Source organism: Eretmochelys imbricata, chromosome 1 (assembly GCF_965152235.1).
Source record: "Eretmochelys imbricata isolate rEreImb1 chromosome 1, rEreImb1.hap1, whole genome shotgun sequence".
Classification (NCBI taxonomy): domain Eukaryota; kingdom Metazoa; phylum Chordata; order Testudines; family Cheloniidae; genus Eretmochelys; species Eretmochelys imbricata.
Genome location: NC_135572.1, coordinates 52,906,331 through 52,926,435, shown reverse-complemented (window position 1 = coordinate 52,926,435; position 20,105 = coordinate 52,906,331). Strand labels below are relative to the sequence as shown.

Here is a 20,105-nt window from a genome sequence, read left to right as displayed (position 1 = left end):
CATATGCACGCCGCAGCCCGGGCTCGCCTGCCAGACCCCGATGGCGACCACACTCGTGACCGCCCGGGCCCGCGCCGCGGCGGTGGAGCCTCGCTCCGGGCTGGGGGGCGCAGCGCCTGCAGAGGGCGCGCCCTGCTCAGGCGCCCAAAAGCCTCCGCTTGAGGGACGGGAGCAGCTGACAGGCGGTGACGTGGTTCGCAGGGCAGCTGGGATCGCGGAGACAGTGGCGCAGAGGGAGCAGGTTGCTGGCGGGCGGCTCCAGTTCCGTGAGTGCCGGGTTCGGGCGGGCCTGGGTTCGGCTGGGCCAGGGGCGAGCCCGCCTGCGGGTGGGAGCGGGGTGAAGGGGCCCTGCCCCCCCCCGCCCCCGTGTCTGGCTAGGGGGACTCCCTTGTGTTGTGGGGCTGGTGGGGTGTCAGCTCCCCCCACCCCGTGTCGTTCTCTGTCAGCCGTGGGGTCTCATCCCTGGGCAGACCCGGCATTTGTTTGTGGGAGGCGGTTTCTAGCTGAGACCCCAGTGGAGCTGGGGATCACTCCCCCCCCCCACACACACACACATTTGTGAGGCTGGAGTTGGGAGCCCCTAGGTGCCATTGTGGTCACGTACCAGCTCCCTCCTGCCGGCTTGTCACGCCTCCTGCCAGCCCCAGTACACACGGATGATCCTTGGAAGTGGTGGACCCAGCCAGAGGCTTATGGCGGTGGTCACCTATTTTGTAAACACCAAGACAACAAACTGGTACCTGAGTCTACCTGAGGGGGTGTTTTCAGTTCGCATTTCTGTACCCCACGCACCACAAAACAAATCTGCAAGTCACTTTATTAACTGACATTGCCAACATTTTTATTGACTTGAAACGCAGAACAAAAAGTTAATAAAACCAGATTATAGATAAAGAAGTCCCAGAGTACAGGAAAATTTAAAGTAACTTTGAAGTTCTGCAGTTTCTGTTTGTTCACACAGGTTCATTTTTAGCTCTTTCACCCATTCCAAAAAGGTCTGTAAATACAACTGACATGTTTAAAAGTACCTGTATGATTTGGAAATTTGTACCAGAATAGGGAAACAATCTTGCAGTTTTACTTACACAGCACAAGTCTTAAATTCCCTTCTAATACTGATCCCTTGTTTTGGCTTGAGTGACTTTACCAGACCCTTCTCCTAAGTGTCCCCACAGGAGACTGTGATTCCTTGAGACTGCAGAAAGCCAAGTTATCCAAAGCTGGGTACCCAAAAATTAGTGAACACTTCTGAAAACTTGACTGTATCCACTACTGCTTTAGTAATAATGGAAATAGTAAAATTGATCTACCTCATGTAAGTGTTGGGGGAATATTAGTAGTGGGTTGCATTGAACCATAGAGATGATTAGAAATCTAGGGTCTGTTTAAGCTATGTTAAATATAGCCCTGAAAAACATCAAACTGACACTGATTGAATAAAGTATTTCACTGAAATACAGTAAATTAACTATGAAGCGGTAGCTCATTTTAGTTAATCTAGAATGAGAGTGTTTCTCAGAATGGTTTGATTTTGAAAATCATTTTGTTTTGGGTGGATTTTTTGTTTTTGTTTTTTTAATCTGTGCTTTGCAGTTTGGAGTGGGAGTGATTCATATCTATCTGTCAGACTTGCTGCTAATGAAAGAGAGAATATTGATGATGATTGTTCTGTAACTCTTCTTTTTTTCCATGATGACTGCCAAATTTGATGGCAGTTTTTTATATTAGACAACACATAGGTAGTGGGGGTGTGGGTTCTACTAAAGGCAGTGCAAATGAAGTGAAGTGAGTCATATCATTATTGGTTCTATGGCTTTTTAATTGTTTCCCCCTTTTTAAGGAAATAGGCTCAATGGCCTGTGATGGGATATTAGATGGGGTGGGATCTGAGTTACCCAGGAAAGAATTTTCTGTAGTATCTGGCTGATGAATCTTGGCCATATGCTCAGGGTTTAGCTGATCGCCATATTTGGGGTCAGGAAGGAATTTTCCTCCAGGGCAGATTGGAAGAGGCCCTGGAGGTTTTTCGCCTTCCTCTGTAGCATGGGGCACGGGTCCCTTGCTGGAGGATTCTCTGCTCCTTGAAGTCTTTAAACCACGATTTGAGGACTTCAGTAGCTCAGACATAGGTGAGAGGTTTTTCGCAGGAGTGGTGGGTGAAATTCTCTGGCCTGCATTGTGCAGGAGGTCAGACTAGATGATCATAATGGTCCCTTCTGACCTAAATATCTATGAATCTATGAAATCCCAAATGGACTAGGATTTAAAAGCCTCCTAGAAATAGTATATTTTGAGGAGAAATTGGGAGGAAAGGGTGGAGCTATGGCCCATTGGGGTCAGGAGAGAATTCCAGATAATGGTACAGCATGGGAAAAGCCTGGAGAACAGGAGTAGTAGGACACAAAGGGGTGTATTAGTCATCATGTTGCTTGGGTGCAATGTATGGGTTGGGAGGGAGGTGGTGTAAATAAATTATTTAGGCATGAGTCAGTTTGTAAACTGTCAGGTGTCAATTATATCGGAAGCCTTAAGGTTTGTATTTATAGAATCATAAGAATTACTATACCCATCACTCCAATCCCTGACATTGTCTAGTATTAGATGCTTCAGAGGAAGCTGAAAGAAATCGTACAATGGACCATTAAACTTTAACCTGCCCATAAGAAGAAAATTTTCCTAGCCCGTCAGCTAGTGATTGGTTTATGCCTTGAAACATGAGGATTTAAATCCCTTATTAACTATCTGCCTAATGTAATTGTGTCTAATGTCCTGTCTAATATAATACTGGATGTTCTCTGTCATAGAATAGGCTAAAACTTTTTTGAATCTCACTAAGGTCTTTGCTTCAAAGATAACATAAAGAACAACTATATTTGTTAACTACAACTATATACATTTATTTAAGCAATTATATAGCTTAATTTAGATTCTTATTTCTATATTTTTTTCATTATATTAAGATGGTGCATCTGTTATTTCTTATTTACTAGAAAATGAACTTTTTATTCATGATTTGTGTCTAATTGAATTCCATTTTCCATCCAAATTCAGCTGAAGCACAAAAACAGCATTTTTAAGTATTGGTTGGGAAAAATCTGGTAGTTTCATTTAATCTCTAATTGTTGAAATTTACAGGAGAGGCTACACTCTGAAGAATGCTAAATGACTGATGAATAGTCTGCAAAACTGAAAATAAAAGTAATTAACCCAAAAGTACAACAGAGACTGAAAGACTGTCATTTGGAAAAAGGTAAAGACAAATTTTTCCTCCATTATAAAGAATGAAAATGAAAGAGATGACTTTTAGTGCCATATTTATAAAGCTTGACCTCAAAAGTTAAATGTTCTTCCCTGATCTGTTCTACTTAAAAATAGTCTTTAACTTACTCAACTTTATGAGGAGGGCTCATTAATTCAGCTCATAATTTTTTATGTCTTTAAAGTATTTAATAAAGTAGAGTGAGTGTAGGCCTTCAGGTAAGTTGCTGTCAATTCCAATTTAATTTTAAATAAGCTTGTCTTTAAAATAAATACTTTACTTAAAATGAATTTTTAAATAAAAATCCAAATTTTTAATTTTAAAAACTCCTCCTGCTTGTTGCTTCTGTTAAGGCTTTTTAAGACACCCAAATGTAGTATCTGGAGTTTGTGCTCTCTCCTGGTGCTTAATTTTTAGACAAGTAATAATTGACATAGACTATTTACAATTGCAGGAACTGAAACCCATCAGAACCCTCAATCTTTGAGTTCCCTAGATGACGAGGGTGCGCAGCACCGTGCAAAGTCCCACATTAACTACCTTAAACTGTTGATTAGTGTAAGAACTGAGGGTCTAGTTACAATATAAACAAAAACATTTTAATGTGAAGTACAAAATGAACAAATTGATCTTGTCCAGAATGTTATGAGAATTGGACATGTAAAAACTTCTGTTATAAAATAAAACCATATTTGTCTGTCTACTAAACCTATCAGCAAGAGAAATGAAACTATAGTTTTAGAAAACACATTTTGAACAATAGCTGCAATATATAGTGTTGCATTCTGTTTTGAGTTGCACTTCATTGTTTTTATATCTTTCTGCACTCATCAAGAAGTGCTGAGTTGACCTAAACGAAGATAGGGAACCATCACAAAATTTTAGTAATGGAGGGTCTGTGCATATATATCTACTGGAATTACACTTCAGTCATTATACAATATTCTGGAACATAAACCCTTTCAGCAGCTTTTCTCTCTTTAAGAAGTAAACACCTTTGTGGTGTAAGCTCCTCATTTTGGATTAATCAGATCTGATTAATACAGGGTGAGAGTCCTTAATGAGCTGGAGTCTTATTTTCTAATCCAAAGGTTAACCAGAAATGTGTAATAGAACAGATCAAAATTTGCACCAGGCATAGATACTTTGGAGCTAAGACGATTTAGAGTGCTCTTGTGAAATTTATTATACTGGCTTGAACAAAAACAAGTTTTATCTTATAAGAAGTGTCTCTTAATTGACTGCAAACAGTTCTTACTGCGTGCCTATAAGGATCAGGAAGGTATGCCTACGCTTAGTCATGCTAACACTATGTTCCAATTTGCAGTAATGGAACAAGAACAGGATCCTGCTATTCTAGAAGATGAAAACATTAAAGCTATTAAAGAAGAGTTCAAGAAAGCCTTTATGTTTGTCAATAAAGGCCTGAATACAGATGAATTGGGTCAAAAGGAAGAAGCAAGGAACTACTACAAGCAAGGACTTGACCACTTGCTTAGAGGAGTTAGCATTCCATCACAAGGTCCTGAATGTACAGGATCCCAGTGGGACTCTGCCAGACAAATGCAGCAAAAGATGCAAGAGACTTTACAAAATGTTAGAACTCGACTGAATATTCTAGAACAAAATACTCTTGCTAGGCAAACTAATGCCACCACAATGAATGTGCCTCTAGAGGTGCCCAAGTTATACCCAGTGATTCCCACTAATGAAAAGCCAGCAAGGCCCCCTGCACCTAATTCTCTGATTCCACCATCTGGGCCTCCTGCAGCAAATGAAAATGTTGCAACTACAAGCAAAGGGCAACATCCAGCAATGAGTCCTTCATCTCCAAAAACTCTCTCTCTACCACATGAAGCTCCTCCTGCGTATACTCCTCAAGCTACTGATGGACACTATACTGTATCTTATGGTACAGACTCTGGGGAGTTTTCGTCAGTTGGAGAGGACTACTACACGAAATGTACTCAGCCGCCTCCCCTTGAAAGTCTAGGAGTAGATGCAGATGAATTGATCCTGATTCGCCAAGGAGTACAGATATTCTTTGTGACTCCTGATGGGCAGGTTAGTGCTCCTTCATATCCTGGATACCTGCGCATTGTGAAGTTTTTGGACACTGATGGTGCAATGGCCCAGAATCGTCCGCCAGCGTTTCTTCAGGTAACAGTTGGAGTGTTGTTTAACTTTAGAATACATTGTGTCTGTTACCAATTTTTGTATATGGGCTAGAACTTTGTAATCTGAGCCATTTTGGCTCTTGCACGTCTGAGCCAAAACCTGCTTCTCTTGTGTTCCTGTGAAAGAACCTGTACAGAGAACTACTCCTTCACTAGCTACATTTATTGTAGGCATAGATGTCACTAAAATATACTGTTGTGTCTGTCTGAGAGTTCCAGAACACCAAATGTTTCAATGGACTGCTTTTTTGGAATGGGTTGGCTTTTAAAACTTCTTTGATCTTATAGAATTTGTTTTCCCTTTCCTCAGATAAATTTGACCTATTGAATGATCTATTGCTATTAATTGCATCCGTGTATAAAGGGTCAGTTTAAAATGGACTTAAGTATTTAACTTTCTAGCTGAACATGTCAGTATAGTTTACTTGGATAACCGCTGCACAGTTCTGAATTTGTGGTGTATGTACAACCTTCTTATGTAAACTAGGGATGGAACAGACATTTTTAGGTTATCTAGTCCATCTTCTTGTCAGTGCAGCACTGTTTGCTTGCGAACATTTAGTAGTAGGTTTTTCCAGCCTGGTTTCCAACTTCAGTCTCCTTTTGAGAGAGTGTTTGTTTGGATCTTCTTATCCTTGTCTACAAGGGGGAAGTATTCCCACTATTGGTTCAGCTCCACAAGTGTTAGCAGCACTGGAAGCTCTAGACTGCTCATTAGCAGCCTCTTTACACTGTCATGTAAACCTGCTCTGAGTGGAGCAGAATGGCATAGGGACTGTAAATCCAGCACCTGCTTGGTATTAGGCTCCCTCTACTACTGAAGCTGGGCTTCCTGTGTCTTAGTAAATTAATTTTATTTGTTCCTTATTTAACTTTGGTGGCAGTCTATTGAGAGTGATGTATCCCAGCAATACACTTTTCAGGATCATTTGAGGCTTTTTAAATAAAGCTACATGGGAACTTTGGAGTCTGATGCTAATCTGTACAGATCCTTCAATTGACATTACTTTGGGCTTATTGAAAAAGCATGATTCTTTAACTTATGCAAATAAATTAATTTGTCATTTTCAGGTTTGTGACTGGCTGTATCCTCTTATGTGCAACCAATCTCCTGTTCTGTGCTGTAATAGCGGAGTCTACATGTTCCCTGATTTGATGTCGCAGGTGCCAGGATCCCATGTGGGAGTAGTGCTATCTTCAGAACTCCCAGCAGCTGACCGAGAGCTTTTTGAAGATCTGTTAAAACAGATGTCTGACCTCAGAGTCCAGGTAAATTCTAGGGCAATGGTTTTAAACAGACAATAAAAGATACAACAAATTGTAACTGCATAACAGGCATAACTTTGGGGTCTTACCAAGTGATCCAGATCACGCTCTTATGTAAGCTGGGCAGAGTAGTATGCATTTTAATACAGCCAAATACAAAGGTCAGACCTTTAGAAACAACTATTGTAGGCAGTATTTAAGGATGGGGGACTATATCATGGAAAGCAGTGACTTGTAGGAAAATACTCAACTGAATGTGAATTCCCCAAAGAGGCTAATATGATTCTCCAGGGAAATACTGAGTAGAAGGACGCTATTATCTCTGTGTACAGCACTGGTGAGACCATTGCTTGACTACTGTGTCCAGTTTACATTTTTAAAAAAGAATTTAAAGACCGTTCAGGTAGAACTTCAAAAATTATTAGAAAGCTGGAAAGCATGCTTAAACAGAGTTTTAAAGAGCTGAATCTACTTAGCTTACTGCAGAGAAGGTTAAGAGGTCATTTGACCAGTCTATAAGTGCCTACACAGGGAAAAGATCTCTGATATTAGAGGACTCTTTAACTTAGCAGTCAAAGGAATAACAAGTCCAGTGGCTGGAAGTTGAAGTTAGAAAAAATCAAATTCAGAATAAGATGAAAATTCTTAACAAGGAGGATAATTAAGCATTGGAACAGCTTCTCAAAGAAAGTGGTAAATCCATCGTCACTTAAAGGCTGTAAATCAAGACTGGTTGCTTTTCTAAAAGATATGCTCTTCTTCTTTTACCACCCAAACTCAAGCTCAGGAGTGGTCATGAAAGACCCAGTCTTGCAGTGTTTTATGTGCGGGTAGCCCCCTTTGGCCAATATAAAATCCTGTTAACCTCAGTGCAGCGCTGTGTTGGCACAGGATCCTGTATGCAAAGCACCGCAGGATTGAGGCATGACTTAGCAAGGAAAAATAATTTTGTCCAGTACAGGAATTACTTGGTGAAATTCTGTGGTCTGTGTTATGCAGGAGTTCAGACTAGCTGTTCATAGTGGTCCTTTAAGGGCCTTAAAATTCCATGAATCTATTAATTTGCCCTGATATGATGATGCAGGTGCCAAGATCCCATGAGGGAGTAGGATTATCTTCAGAACTCGCAACAGCTGACAGAGAACATTATGAGGATATGTTAAAACAGATGTCTGACCTCAGAGTCCAGGTAAATTCTAGGGTAGTGGTTTTAAACCAATGATAAAAGATGCAAATTGTCATTGAGTAACAAGTGTAACTTTATAGTGTTTAAAACTGTCAAACGGGCTTCTGTGGTAGTGGTGTGCTTTGCCACTAGGGAAATGCAAAGGTGAATTCTGGCTCTCGCCCCTTAATCTAAAAAGGGCTTTGAAATGCTGCAGAGCTTACCCCTTGGGAGGGGGTTCCTTCTAGTTAAGAAAACATCCCAGCTGCATTCTGTAGTCAGTCTGCTTGTGATTATGTGATAGCACTGAATACCATCTCAACAACATTTGGTGGAAGGATGCTGGCAACAATGAGTGGCTGTGGAAGGAGTTTAAAATGGGGGAAATTCCAAGGTTCTGCTGTGGATTATTACCTGTTTAGTGCTGACAGTGAGTCAGCCTGCATGGATGCAAAGGACTACAGGAGAAGAGGATGAGTGGGGAAATATTTTAGGAATTTTAAAGCAATATGATTTAACATATTAAAAATATCACAATTAAGAAAGAGGAAATAGATTCCCTCAATTATAATGTGTTCTATGTAGAACCCCATTTATGGTAGCTTAATTTTTCTCAAAATGTCAGCCTTCCAACAAGTATTTCTATAAAGGTTCTAATATTGGTAGAACAAGCTGCCAAATGTCAAACTCAAAATATGTTATCAAATTGTTGTTTTTGCTCTGGAAAGTATTGTATATTATTTACTGCCTACAGTATGCTTAGCACGGTGCAATACAGTAACTCCTCACTTTACGTTGTCCTGGTTAATGTTTTGTTGTTTGGTTTTTTTTTGCTGATCAGTTAGAGAATATTCTCGTTTAAAGTTGCACAATGCTCCCTTACAATGCATTGTTTGGCAGCTGCCTGCTTTGTCCACTGCTTGCAGGAAGAGCAGCTCGTTGGAGCGAGCTGGTGGGGGCTCAGAACCGGGGTGGATCGGCAGCTGCCCGGCAGTTCAGGTGTTCCTCCCCTCACTGCCATGTGCTAATCCTGCCCTCTGCCTTGGAGCTGCTCCCGGGAGCCTCCTGCTTGCTGTGGGAGGGGGGGAGGATGCTAATGTCAGGATGTCCCCCTGACCCCCCATCCCCAGAGCAGGGGAGGCATGACAGGGTTGAGGATGGAGGGAGCTTGCTGGCAGTAGCTGCTGTCTCAACTTGTTGATCTAATTAAAAAGGCAATGTACTTAGAGTGGGATCAGTGTAATTAAAGAGGCAATGCTTGTCTCTCTCACACACTCTGTGTGTCTGTCTCTCTCTGCCATGCTGTCTACTCCCTCCGTTCCTGTTGCCTTGTAGAGTGTGAGGTTACATTAACAACAATATGTTAACCCTTGAGGGCTCAGCCAAATGCTAGTTCATCATTTAGCAGTAAGGCATTCCCTGGGAAATATCCCACCCTCTGACTCCACCACCTCAACCAAGCTTCACAATCATCATTGCTGTGTACTGTAGTAAATAAAACATATAGTCTTTTGTCTGGCAAAAAAAATTTCCCTGGAACCTAACTCCCCCGATTCCCACTAATTCTTATGGGGAAATTAGATTTGCTTAACATTTCGCTTAAAGTCGCATTTTTCAGGAACATAACTACAACATTAAGTGAAGAGTTACTGTACAGACAAATAGTCCCTGTTCTGAAGAGCTTGTGATCTAACAGAACGATATTCAAAACATGGGAGGATGATTTAAAAGGTAAAATGAAACAAAACACTGACTTTTCATTTTTTTTAATTAGAAAGTCACTACTTCTGTGACACGAAAGTAGTAGGTATGGTAGCTTGGCAAATTGTGAGAGCATTCTTTCCATAGGGAGCAACATAGAGAAATGCATGGGAAAGGGTTGGGAAGGAGACAAATGGGACATAAAGCCTGGTGTAAATCATGGAACAGAGGACCAAAAGGGAAACCCAGCAAGAGACAGATCTGAGATGTAGGCAGATTCATGAAGGGATATACCCTCTTGGAATAATATGTACATTTGGATTCAATAATTCAATTTGAATTGCAAATGGTCAGTACAATATTTACTAGGAGAATGTGATCCTATACTATTATCAAACAATAACTGGTCATTTTCTTGGAGTTGTGACTAATATACTAAAAACACTGACATCAGAATAGTAGAGCAATACTGGAGGTGAATCTCTGCATGCAAATCGTACAGATTATGTTGCAGTGTTTATCTTCCGGTAGTATGTTGTTTAGTATCTCTGGTTGTTGAACAGGAAACTGAGAAAGCTCATCTATTTTTTGGAATTCCTCTCTGTTCACCTTTCTCATATTGTAATAGTCCTGTTACATTCCCCCATTTGACTTTATTTTCCGAAAATATTTATTGAAATACACTTCCTCAGATTCTCCTGTCTAGTATTGTTTTGTATTTTTGTCTCTTATTTGATATGTGTTCCTGTATGGTAATTATAACCATTCTTTTCCATTGGTCCCAGACAAATCTCTCTCTCTTTTTTTTTTTTTTTTTCTTTCTTTCAGAACTTTAACCAATCCTCTTTTCAGCTATATCAATTACTTTGACCCTCCTGGTATTTAACTTGTACTAGTAGTATTTACTGTTGGAATTTAAGTATTGTTAAAACTCACCTTAATTTTTTCTGCCCTCTTTAGCTAGAAGTAAAGTCCATTGTATACTATATATAAAATCATATTAATTGCAACGAAGTTGCTTTATGAAAAACAGCAGCCAGTCTGGTAGTTGCCCCTGCTGCCTCTGAGTAATTGACAAATGTTGCGGCCTAATCCAAAAGCTTTAGAATGTTAGAGATGAAGGCAGGTAAAGCAGCCCCCCTTGGCCTGAAGAGAAGGCAGCATCATGCACCACTTCATAGTGTTCCTGGCTGTACCAGTCTGTAAAAGCTTCAGCAGCACATGGAATGAATAAGTATCCTTTTATTTATAAATTTGGGAGGAGAAAAAAAGAGCAAATTCCCAGCAAAGCTGTATTCTGTTGTTGCAGCTGGACTCTCTGGGCAAAGATAGAACCAATTGGGGCTGCAGCTCCCATACTGAACAGTAGCAAAGCGTTGTCTTCCCTCTTAAAAAATTTAAGTGGAAAGATGGACATGCTTGTATTTTTTTTTCTTGCCTTAACCTCCCCTCCCCCGAGAGTTCTCAGCTATGTTAATTGACCAAACACTCCTGTGTGTAAGTAAGTTTCCACTCTAACTAGACCAAGGAAGTCTACAATTTTTGTTCTAAAATGCTTGTTTAGAGAAGTTTCTAAAACAAAATTGCTGTGGAAAAAGTCACTGAATCCATAGTAACACACACGCTTTCATCCATTCTCTGCTGATTCACCTCAGAAATAAGGAACCTAATCCCAGGTTTTTAAAGATAGTTAGATGTTGCTCTGCTCAGTGTTGTAATGCCTAAGCCTCAAAAGGGCAACAGGGTATAGGAGCCTAAGTCACTTTTGAAAATGAGGCTTTGGCTCCTAAGTGACTAACACCTAAATACCTTGATCTCCACTACTATGGTTAATGGGGACTATCTAAAGTCCCTAAATAGGATAACTTGTTAGCTTGCTAAACACTTCATTTTCATGAATGTATTTAATCCCTTAGCCTTTGGAAGCTTCAAGTGATGTGAATAACCTGGCCCAGACTGTACGCATCCAACCAGAGCCTGAAGGAGGAGAGAGAGAAAGAGAGTTACCTGAGTGGAGTGAGAAAGTAGCTCATGGAATCTTGTCAGGTACTACAAGAATCAGGGATTATGTTTAATTGTCTTGCCAGTAGGGTTTAAACACTATATTTTGATTTAAAGGCATTGTTGCTGATGAACATTTTAGGGGGCTGGAGGTAGGGGGACTAGATACACAAAGATGACTTAGGCACCCAGCCACCTAGCTGAATCCATAGCCTTGAGTAAGGCACCCAGATTTCCTGTTCAATGAATGCATGGGGAGAGTTAGGTGCTTAAAAATAAGATTCACTATAGATAGCACAGAGTGGGGGAGCCACCTAAACTAGCCAATAGGAAATATTTAGGAGAGAGGTATGACCTCAGCCAAGCTCACCAAAGGGGGTTAAAAGGAGGACTTGAGACTTGTGGCAGGAGAGCAGCGGCAGCGGGAGGGAACCTTTTGCCAACCAGTCACGAAAGCTTATGCTCAAATAAATCTGTTAGTCTCTAAGATGCCACAAGTACTCCTTTTCTTTTTGCGGATACAGACTAACACGGCTGCTACTCTGAAACCTGTCAAAGGGAGTTAGGCACTTAAATAGGGGTCAGAGGAAGGCACCTCCCTTCAATCAGGATTCACAGCCTTGAATTTTCTCACGGACATAGGACTGACCTGGCTTAGGCACCTTTCTCACAAAAAACAGAGGAGAAGGTGGTACCTGGTCCCTCCTTGCACCCAATAGCCAGGTGGTTAGAGCACCCACCTGGGATGTGGGAGACCCAGGTTCAGTGCCCACTCTGCCTAAACTGGAGCAGATACTTGAACCACAGTCTTCCACCTCCCTGGGTGAGTGCCCTAATCGCTGGGCTGTAGAGTGTGTGTGTCTGTCTCTGGCTGTCTCTCTCCAATGAACATCTATTTTATACAAAGTGGAACAGCTTCAGAAGCTGAGAGCTTCAGACTACCACATAGCCACGTGGTTAGGGCACACACCTGAGAGCAGGGGGACTTGGGTTAAAGTCCTTGCTCCTCTCTGGCAGAGTGGGGATTTGAACCTGAGTGAGTGCTCGAACTACTCAGATATACAGTATAAGAGGGGCACCACCATCTCTTCTGTTTTGTATAGGGCCTGATCCAGTAGGCATGTCCTAAGATCCTCTCCGAGGTGAGATTGGTGGGGAACACCTAATCTGAGATCCCACCATGAGTTAGGCACCTGGTGTCAGGGTTTGGACAGCTGTCTGCATACCCATGATCAGAAATGTCAGCACCTAGGACTTTTATCAGCAGAAACTTAGATACCTGCAGGGTTAGATGGCATCTGAGTAAGGGTTCTGAGAATCAAAATGTTGGACTTAAGTGCCTAAATCCCTTTGTGGATCTAGCCCTGAATGATTCAAGCCACTGAAATGAAACTGTTTTAGTCCTTTATGATTATGTTAGAAAATGGGCATCTGATATTTTTTTTCTTTAAAAAGAAGCATTCTGCAAGGGTTCTGTACTCCAGGTATGAAGTGACAGAAGAATAAATTTGTCTGAGAGACGTTAGCAGGAGGGTTAATGAATTACATTGTATCCAGAATGCTAATGATGCCCAGCTCTCTGTCTATCACACTTGACCCTGATGGAGCAGAGTTTATATGAAATTGAGGCTTGGATGAGGGTTAGCTAGGTATGACTGAAATCTGACACATTGGAGATAATGTGGTGGTTAGGGGGATAACAGAAAGAAGAGTTGTAGAAATTCATTCATATTAGCTTTACTTCCTCAGTCAGGTGCTGCCATTTGCAATTTTAGGTATGTTACTAGGAGGGAGGAGAAAATACTGCCACAAGTCCAGTCTGTAAATACTACACATCATAAGCTAATTATTTTTGTTTTGAAGGAGCATCCTGGTTGAGTTGGGGTTTGGTCAAGGGAGCAGAATACACTGGCAAAGCAATCCACAAAGGAGCTTCCAAACTGCGAGAACACATTCAACCAGAAGAGAAACCTTTGGAAGTCAATCCAACTGTAGCAAAGGGGTTTCATGTAGCAAAACAAGCTACTGGAGGAGCTGTAAAAGTCAGCCGTTTTTTGGGTACGATGTTCTGCATCTGAAAAAAGATGTTGCATTGAATGTGCAGACTGTAAACACACCCTGTTTGCTTGGGTTTCTGAAGTGCAGTAACTAGATGAGTTAATGAACTGACCTCCTTTAAAGATCCCGTAGTTACTCCTGGTTATCATTAGTGTGAGATCAGAATTAGCCCCAAAGTATCATACTGTATTTGGCCTTTTAGAGAGCAAGGTTGGTTGTTTTTTCCTAAATCCAAAGATCAAGCATATTACTCTGTCATGCATTTCTGCAATCTTAATGTTAGATTGGAATCTCCATATTGAATTAAATGGCTAAAACTGACTGTTACCTTTGGTTCCAAAAGTAGCTGGTTTCATTTAGTTTTTAATGATAGCATTTAAAGGTTCTAGCTGAACTAATCTGTTCAACCTCTACAATTATCAAAATACAGAGGTACCTGTATAAAGTGTTTTTTCAAACCTGGGGGGGGGCTTAAAATTAGGCTTCTAAATTCATACTTGGCCACTGCTATTGAAATGTCTTTGTTTTCAGAGGTGCTGAGCAGCCCCAGTGTTTATTGACTTCATTCTCTTATTATCTGCATTACTATGGTAGTGCCTATAGGCCCCAATCACAATTAGGACCCAGTGAGTTGGGTATTATAGAGTCACGTGGAGGAGTTAAAGTAAGAGACAATATGTGCCCTCCTGACCAGCTTCTTTCCATTTAAACAAGGCAGAAAATGGAAAGGAGGGATTATCCCCAATTTACAGATAGGAGACTGAGTCAGAGATTTGCCCCAGATTGAGTTTATGGACTGGTCCACACTAGAAGTGCTCCATTAGCACAGCTGCACAGTGTCTGATGAAGACCGCTCTCCTGGCAGCATAACTACTCCACTTCCAAGAGGTGGTTGCTATGTTGATGGAGCATCTCCTGCCGACGTAGCACTGTCCACACTGGTGCTTAGATCAGGGTAACTTGTGTCACTCAGGAGGAGTGGCTTTTTCAAACCCCTGAGCGACATAAGTTATCAACATAAGTAGTAAGTGTAGACCTGCCCTATGACAGAACTAAAAAAATTAACCTAGATCTTGATTTCAAGTCCAGTGCCTTAACCGCAAGATCATCCTTCCTCTTTTAATGGGAGCTGGGGCTGCTCAGCATCTCTGAAAATCAGGCCACTTCTATTTAGGTGCCTAAATATGAATTTAGAAGCCTATCTTTCTCATGAATGGAATAAAATTGCAATAATTTTTTAGACTTTTTAATAGAACTTTTAATTCAGTGAACCAAACATTTTCCCCCCCCCCCCCCCATTTAACAAGAACTTTCAGACTCAGTCTGAATACTTTTTCTGTGTGTTAGTTGAAGGAGTGTGTTCAATAGCAAGCAGTATTGGAAAAGAGTTAGCCCCACATGTGAAGAAGCATGGGAGCAAATTGGTTCCTGAGTCGCTTAAGAAAGACAAAGATGGAAAGTCCACTTTTGATGGTGCCATGGTTGTAGCAGCAAGTGGAGTTCAAGGTGAAAAAAAAAATTCTAAATACATGTTGTAAGCTACATAATTCTTTCACTTTGCAATGCTTTGTCTTAAAATAAACTGTTTTTGATTATATTTACAGGGTTTTCAACAGTATGGCAAGGTTTGGAAAGTGCAGCAAAATGCATTGCTAATAGTGTTTCAACCGAGACTGTTCACACTGTCCAGCACAAGTAAGTTACATTTTTATCTACTTGTTTGTCTCCTACTATAAACTAGGATTATGTCTGAACAATGGCCAACATACAGGCCTGCTTATTAAACTTTTAGCTTTTACAAAATTATAGCAAGTCTTACTATACAGAATAAAATCTCTTTGCACTAGGTATTCAGTAAATGAACAGTGACAGATATGCCCTCTACCTAAATCTGATTATGTAACTGAATAAATGTCCCTAATGCAGTGGTTTTCAAACTTTACTGGGGATCCAGTTGAAGAAAATTGTTGATACCTGTGACCCAATGGAGCTGGGGATGAGGGGTGTGGGAGTGGCTCAGGACTGGGGCAGAGGGTTCAGGTGCAGGGTTGAGGGCTGTGGGGTGGGGCCAGGAATGAGGGGTTCAGGGTGTGGGATAGGTCTCTGAGCTGGGGCAGGGGTTGGGGTCAGGTCTCTGGGCTGGGGATGCAGGCTCTGGGGTGGGGTCAGGGATGAGGGGTTTGGGGTGTAGGAGGGGTTCCAGGTTTGGGAGGTCTCAGGGTTGGGGCACAGACTTACCTCCGGCAGCTCCTGGTCAGCGGTAGGCTTCCCACCTTCCGTGGCACCATGCACCACGCTGCGCCCCAGAAGTGGCCAGCAGCAGGTCTAGCTCCTAGGCACAGGCGCACAAGTGGCTTCGCGTGACTCTTGCCCGCAGGCACTGTTCCCATTGGCCGGGAACATGAGGAGCCAGTGCTCAGGGTGGGGACTGTGCGTGGAGCCCCATGGCCTCCCTGCCTGGAAGCGGCCAGCAGCGGGTCCGGCCCCTGAGGCACAGCGCGGTGTTGAAACAGGTAGGTACTTTTAACATCCCGGTTGGTGGTGCTGACCAGAATGCAACCCAGTGCCTGACATGCCATGACCCTGTACCCGAAGTTTGAAAAACGCTGCCCTAGTGGATTGATTGATTTATTTATTTTTTAGCTCTGTGGTCTAAATTAGTACAACTTTGAGAAATGTAGGTAAAATCCCATTCAGATTTTGGTGTGTATTTCAACATTTTTATTTAAAAAAAAAAAAAAAAATCATGTGTAGCTAAAATACTAACTTTGAATCACTTCTAACTCTGGTTCAGTCTTCACTGCTTTGGTTTAGCAAAGTTTAACAAGTTCAGATGAAGATGAGAATCTGGTGTACAAGGAAGGAGTTTCAGCTAGAAGTATGTGCAAAGGAGGACATAAAAGGGGAGTTAAGGAAGGAAACTTAAAACATAAGCTTCAGCAGTACAGATATTGAGCAGAGTGTTTAAAGTTAGGGTGGACATAAATACAGATGTTGCCAGAAACAAGTAAGCCGGGGGAGGAGGACAGGGGGATTTAGGAGCATGTGGTACTGTGGTGATGGGAAGATGGTAGAGAGCCTCTGAAGAGATGATAGATTGAAAGGGTGCAGGTGGTGGTCTGGAAAACAATACACTAGGCATGATCAGAAATGAGAGGTTCAGTAAAGGCACTTAGGTAACAATGGAGTCAGTAACAAATCTAGCAGCAGCCAGGTAAAAGTGGTACATGTAAATGCAAAAAGATCAGAAGAGCACAAAGAAGCAGGTAAGACAATAAGCAGACAAACAATATAGGGTAGAGGTCACTGGTGAAAAGTCCAGGTTCTGTGGTGGTGCATTTCAGACTGGAGGCTGTGAATGTACTCCTGGAATGCATTTTGGGTAGACAGCAAGCAGGTTGGTGATGGGTCTTTTATAGGCAGCTGCAAGAAATGCATTAAGGCTTATGGTAGGCTGGGCAGAATGCCTGCAGGTGGCATGGAAAGAAAATCCTTAGTCTTTACCCTAATACAATGACATCATTTCATTTTAATTGAGCTTTTCTGTACTCCCCACCCTGTAGGATGAGGTAATTACTTTATAAATATCTGCAAGAGCTTTGGTTGAAATATTAGTAGATACTGCTATTTGCAGATCTACAGATTGGGCATGTCTGAGAAACCTGCTTAAAAACAGGAGTAATCATCAGTCGCATCAGGGCTTTTATTATGTTTTTTGTTCCATATGTCATTTTAGAACAGTCTGACTAATCAAAACTGCATCACTGTTATCTGGCTGTCTAATGGTATCTTGCTCCTAATGGACTGTCATACTTATTTCTAATAGGAAGTGGCTGGAGGAGCTGTATTAGTACTCTGCTGCCATTTAAAATCATATTTTTTTATTTTAGATATAAAAATAGGAAACATGGAGATCAGCTATCAACAGCCACTAAGAGTGACAAGCAATAAGTAACTAAATTTTGCAGTTAACTAAAACTTAGTGTTTGATAATTGAGGATTCCCCCCATCACTTGCATTTGGCTCTATCCAAACATGTTTTAAAATCCTGCAAGAGATCTTCTTAAGCTCGTTTCGGTTTAGGTGGCAGAACTGTCTTTTCTATAAGACAACCGTAAAAATCAGCATAATAGACAACATTAAAGGAACAGTATCAGGTTTCCACCAAGCTACAAGTGCTCTGGATTTGAATGTAGCTGCAGAACTACTAGCTCTGTTTGGGTGCAAGTGAAGTAAGTGGCCTCTAACTACTAAGGTTCTTATAGAGGTGTCCTTCATTCTAGTATCTGAGTGCATCTTGACACATTTAAAAACAAAAGCCCTCTCAGTTGAGGCACTGTATAAGATTTTGAGCTGGGGTGAAGAATCAATTTATCAAATCTTGTATATAGGGCTTAAGAAGAAAGCTAAATTGACTATACACTCTGCCACTGTACGTGCCATAAGCAGTGCAGCTACCTGTTGCAGTGATGCTGCAGCAAATTTATTTAGTGTATCAAGGGTGGAAATAACTAATCAAACTGGCAAATATTTACTCTTTTGCTGTCAACTAATTCTTTGATCCGCAAATTACACCATAATCATGATTAAGGCTGCTACTCTATCTACAGAGAATATTTAAATAAAAATGAGTGTTTTTCCTTATTTAGTTTCAGTACTTGGTTCAGCCCTCAGTAGCCAGGGCTGCTCTTCTAGTATGAGATAAGGACCCAGACTTTGGTTCTCCTAACATAATACATTACCTCCACCCTTTAAAAAAAAAAAAAAATCCTAGAGAACTTTCAGACACTGGACTATCTAATACAACAAAAAAATTATGGCCCTGACTCTGAGCTGGACCTTGCAGGAGGCTCAGCCCAGATGGTAGAGCAAAGGTGGTTTAGCACTGCTGGGATTCTGGGATCACCAAGACTATTTCTGGCCTGCTCTTATTTATGCATGGCTACAATGCATCCCAAGGGGCTGTGTGGCAACTTGGAACAGCTGGATTGCTGAGTGCTCTGGCCATTCCCCTGTGCTAGTCCAATATAAGGATGTGTTATGCTGGCCCTACATTGCTGGAGAAATTCCTAAATGGGGAGATCTGGTTGCTTATCTGCCCCCTTAAGCTATAGAAGCAGTGTAAGAGGCTGGAACACAGCCCAGGATTGAGACTTATGTTTTGAGTATGTTGGACTAATACCTCCCCTTGCCAGAATCTTCTGATACCAGGACACTGCTGACTGAGGCTTCCCAACTAGTAGAACTTCTCTCTCTTCCCATTGTTCTGTCTCCAATTCATCTCATTTCCTTTATTCGCACTTGTAGGGGGACAGATTTTTTCATCCCCCAATACCATTTACACCTAACTCCTAGAGAAAAGAACAGAGCAGTAGTTGATATTCTGACACTTGAAAAGAAAGTTATGGAATTAATAAGCCTTGTGACAGATTAGCAGCCATAATATGAATTTTAGCAATTTTTAATTTCAGTGTTTAAATATTTAAACTCAGTCTAGTCAAACTTGATCTGGGTTCTTTCATTTTCTTTGTGCTATGCATAAACTCTTGCTTTGGGAGTGAAGATTTCAAGAGGGGTGAATTAATACAATCAATAGTAGCTGTACGCTTGTGAAGACCCCATACTGAAACAGATTTACAACCATGTGGCCGTGGGAAGCAAGGGTTTGTGCATAAGGAAAATTGAATGAACAGATGACTTCACTTGTATTAAAGTTTTTAAAATGTATTTTCGTATCTACAAATTTTTTTTTTTTTTTTTAAGGTATGGGGATGATGCAGGCCATGCTACAGACAACGCTATGAATTCTGCAATCAATGTTGGTGTGACAGCATTTAACATTGACAACATTGGTATCAAAGCTATAGTGAAGAAAACTGCAAAAGAGACTGGTTATGCTGTGCTGGATGAATATAAAGTACTAGAAAAGGAGAAAAAGGATGGAAGATAAAACAGTTAATTTCTCAAAGCCTTACAGTATGGATGTAATTTACTATTTTAAAGTAATGGGATAATGCTAATCTATAATGTAAGTATTTATTTATTTTTCCTAATTGTCTTTACTAAAACTAATTCTTTACATACTTGAGAACTGAAGGCATAAAACTAGCCATTTTCTCTGAGATGGAAGTATCCTTCATTTAGCATTTCTGCAATCATGTATCAATCTGACCACTGGAAGGATATGGATTTAATTTACATATAGTACATTCAGAAAAAAAATCTTAATCTATTAATTCAAAAACTCTCATTTTTCAAAACATAAAATGGAACAGTAACATGGATGGAAATATGAATTTGTTTTGAGTATTTTTGTAACTTTTGTAAAGAAAAAGGGTTGGTACTCTGAATAAATCTAATAGGGTTTATAGTTTAATTCCACTTTTAATTATTATGGTTGAAATGAATTTACCAAGGCAGAATTGTCTTATCTAATTATATGCACTAAAATTAGTTTTGGGTTCCATCCTTCAGTTTC

General features: G+C 40.9%; 1 protein-coding gene across 5 annotated transcripts; it reads left to right on the top strand.

The window, feature by feature from the left end:
- The first annotated feature begins 12 nt into the window (after nucleotides 1-12).
- SPART (spartin) lies at nucleotides 13-20,003 on the top strand. Of its 5 annotated transcripts, XM_077810254.1 has the most exons (11): nucleotides 14-266; nucleotides 3,136-3,250; nucleotides 4,587-5,419; nucleotides 6,508-6,705; nucleotides 7,787-7,891; nucleotides 11,485-11,614; nucleotides 13,433-13,627; nucleotides 14,975-15,133; nucleotides 15,232-15,322; nucleotides 17,518-17,578; nucleotides 19,391-19,445. In XM_077810254.1, the coding sequence occupies exons 3-10, from the start codon at nucleotides 4,589-4,591 to the stop codon at nucleotides 17,576-17,578; spliced, it is 1,770 nt and encodes a 589-aa protein (XP_077666380.1). In that variant the 5' UTR covers nucleotides 14-266; nucleotides 3,136-3,250; nucleotides 4,587-4,588; the 3' UTR covers nucleotides 19,391-19,445. The 5 variants fall into 5 exon arrangements, with proteins under 5 accessions (XP_077666389.1, XP_077666380.1, XP_077666364.1 ...); XM_077810238.1 differs by lacking the exon at nucleotides 17,518-17,578 and having other exon boundaries at nucleotides 188-266; nucleotides 19,391-20,003; XM_077810263.1 differs by lacking the exons at nucleotides 14,975-15,133; nucleotides 17,518-17,578 and having other exon boundaries at nucleotides 13-266; nucleotides 19,391-20,003.
- The last annotated feature ends 102 nt before the right edge of the window (nucleotides 20,004-20,105 follow it).